Below are 268 nucleotides of genomic sequence, written 5' to 3' on the forward strand. Positions count from 1 at the left end.
CCTCACCCCCACACCCCAACCCCTTACCCACCCACAGACCCACCACTCCTCACCCCCCTACATACCCGCCCCCTCCCCCCACATAAAGCAACACCTGAAATAAACAGCAAATCATAAATCCCTTCGCATCACAGGTGGTAGACATGAGATGGGGCGTGAGAGACGAGGCAACAGACGATCACATGACCACTGAACTCTGCATGAGGGAGATTGACAACTGCCAGAGACTTTCCATGGGACCGAACTTCGTGGTGAGTGTGAATTAACT

At 53.7% G+C, this 268-nt stretch overlaps 1 protein-coding gene across 1 annotated transcript in view; it reads left to right on the forward strand.

Moving 5' to 3' along the window:
* LOC119592277 (NACHT and WD repeat domain-containing protein 2-like) overlaps positions 1 to 268 on the forward strand; it is a 51166-nt gene that overhangs the window by 670 nt on the left and 50228 nt on the right. The window contains exon 3 of the mRNA XM_037941108.1: positions 135 to 253. Coding sequence (XP_037797036.1) covers positions 135 to 253 — 119 coding nt within the window. The remainder of the gene's footprint in view (positions 1 to 134; positions 254 to 268) is intronic.

Source organism: Penaeus monodon, chromosome 30 (assembly GCF_015228065.2).
Source record: "Penaeus monodon isolate SGIC_2016 chromosome 30, NSTDA_Pmon_1, whole genome shotgun sequence".
Taxonomy (NCBI): domain Eukaryota; kingdom Metazoa; phylum Arthropoda; class Malacostraca; order Decapoda; family Penaeidae; genus Penaeus; species Penaeus monodon.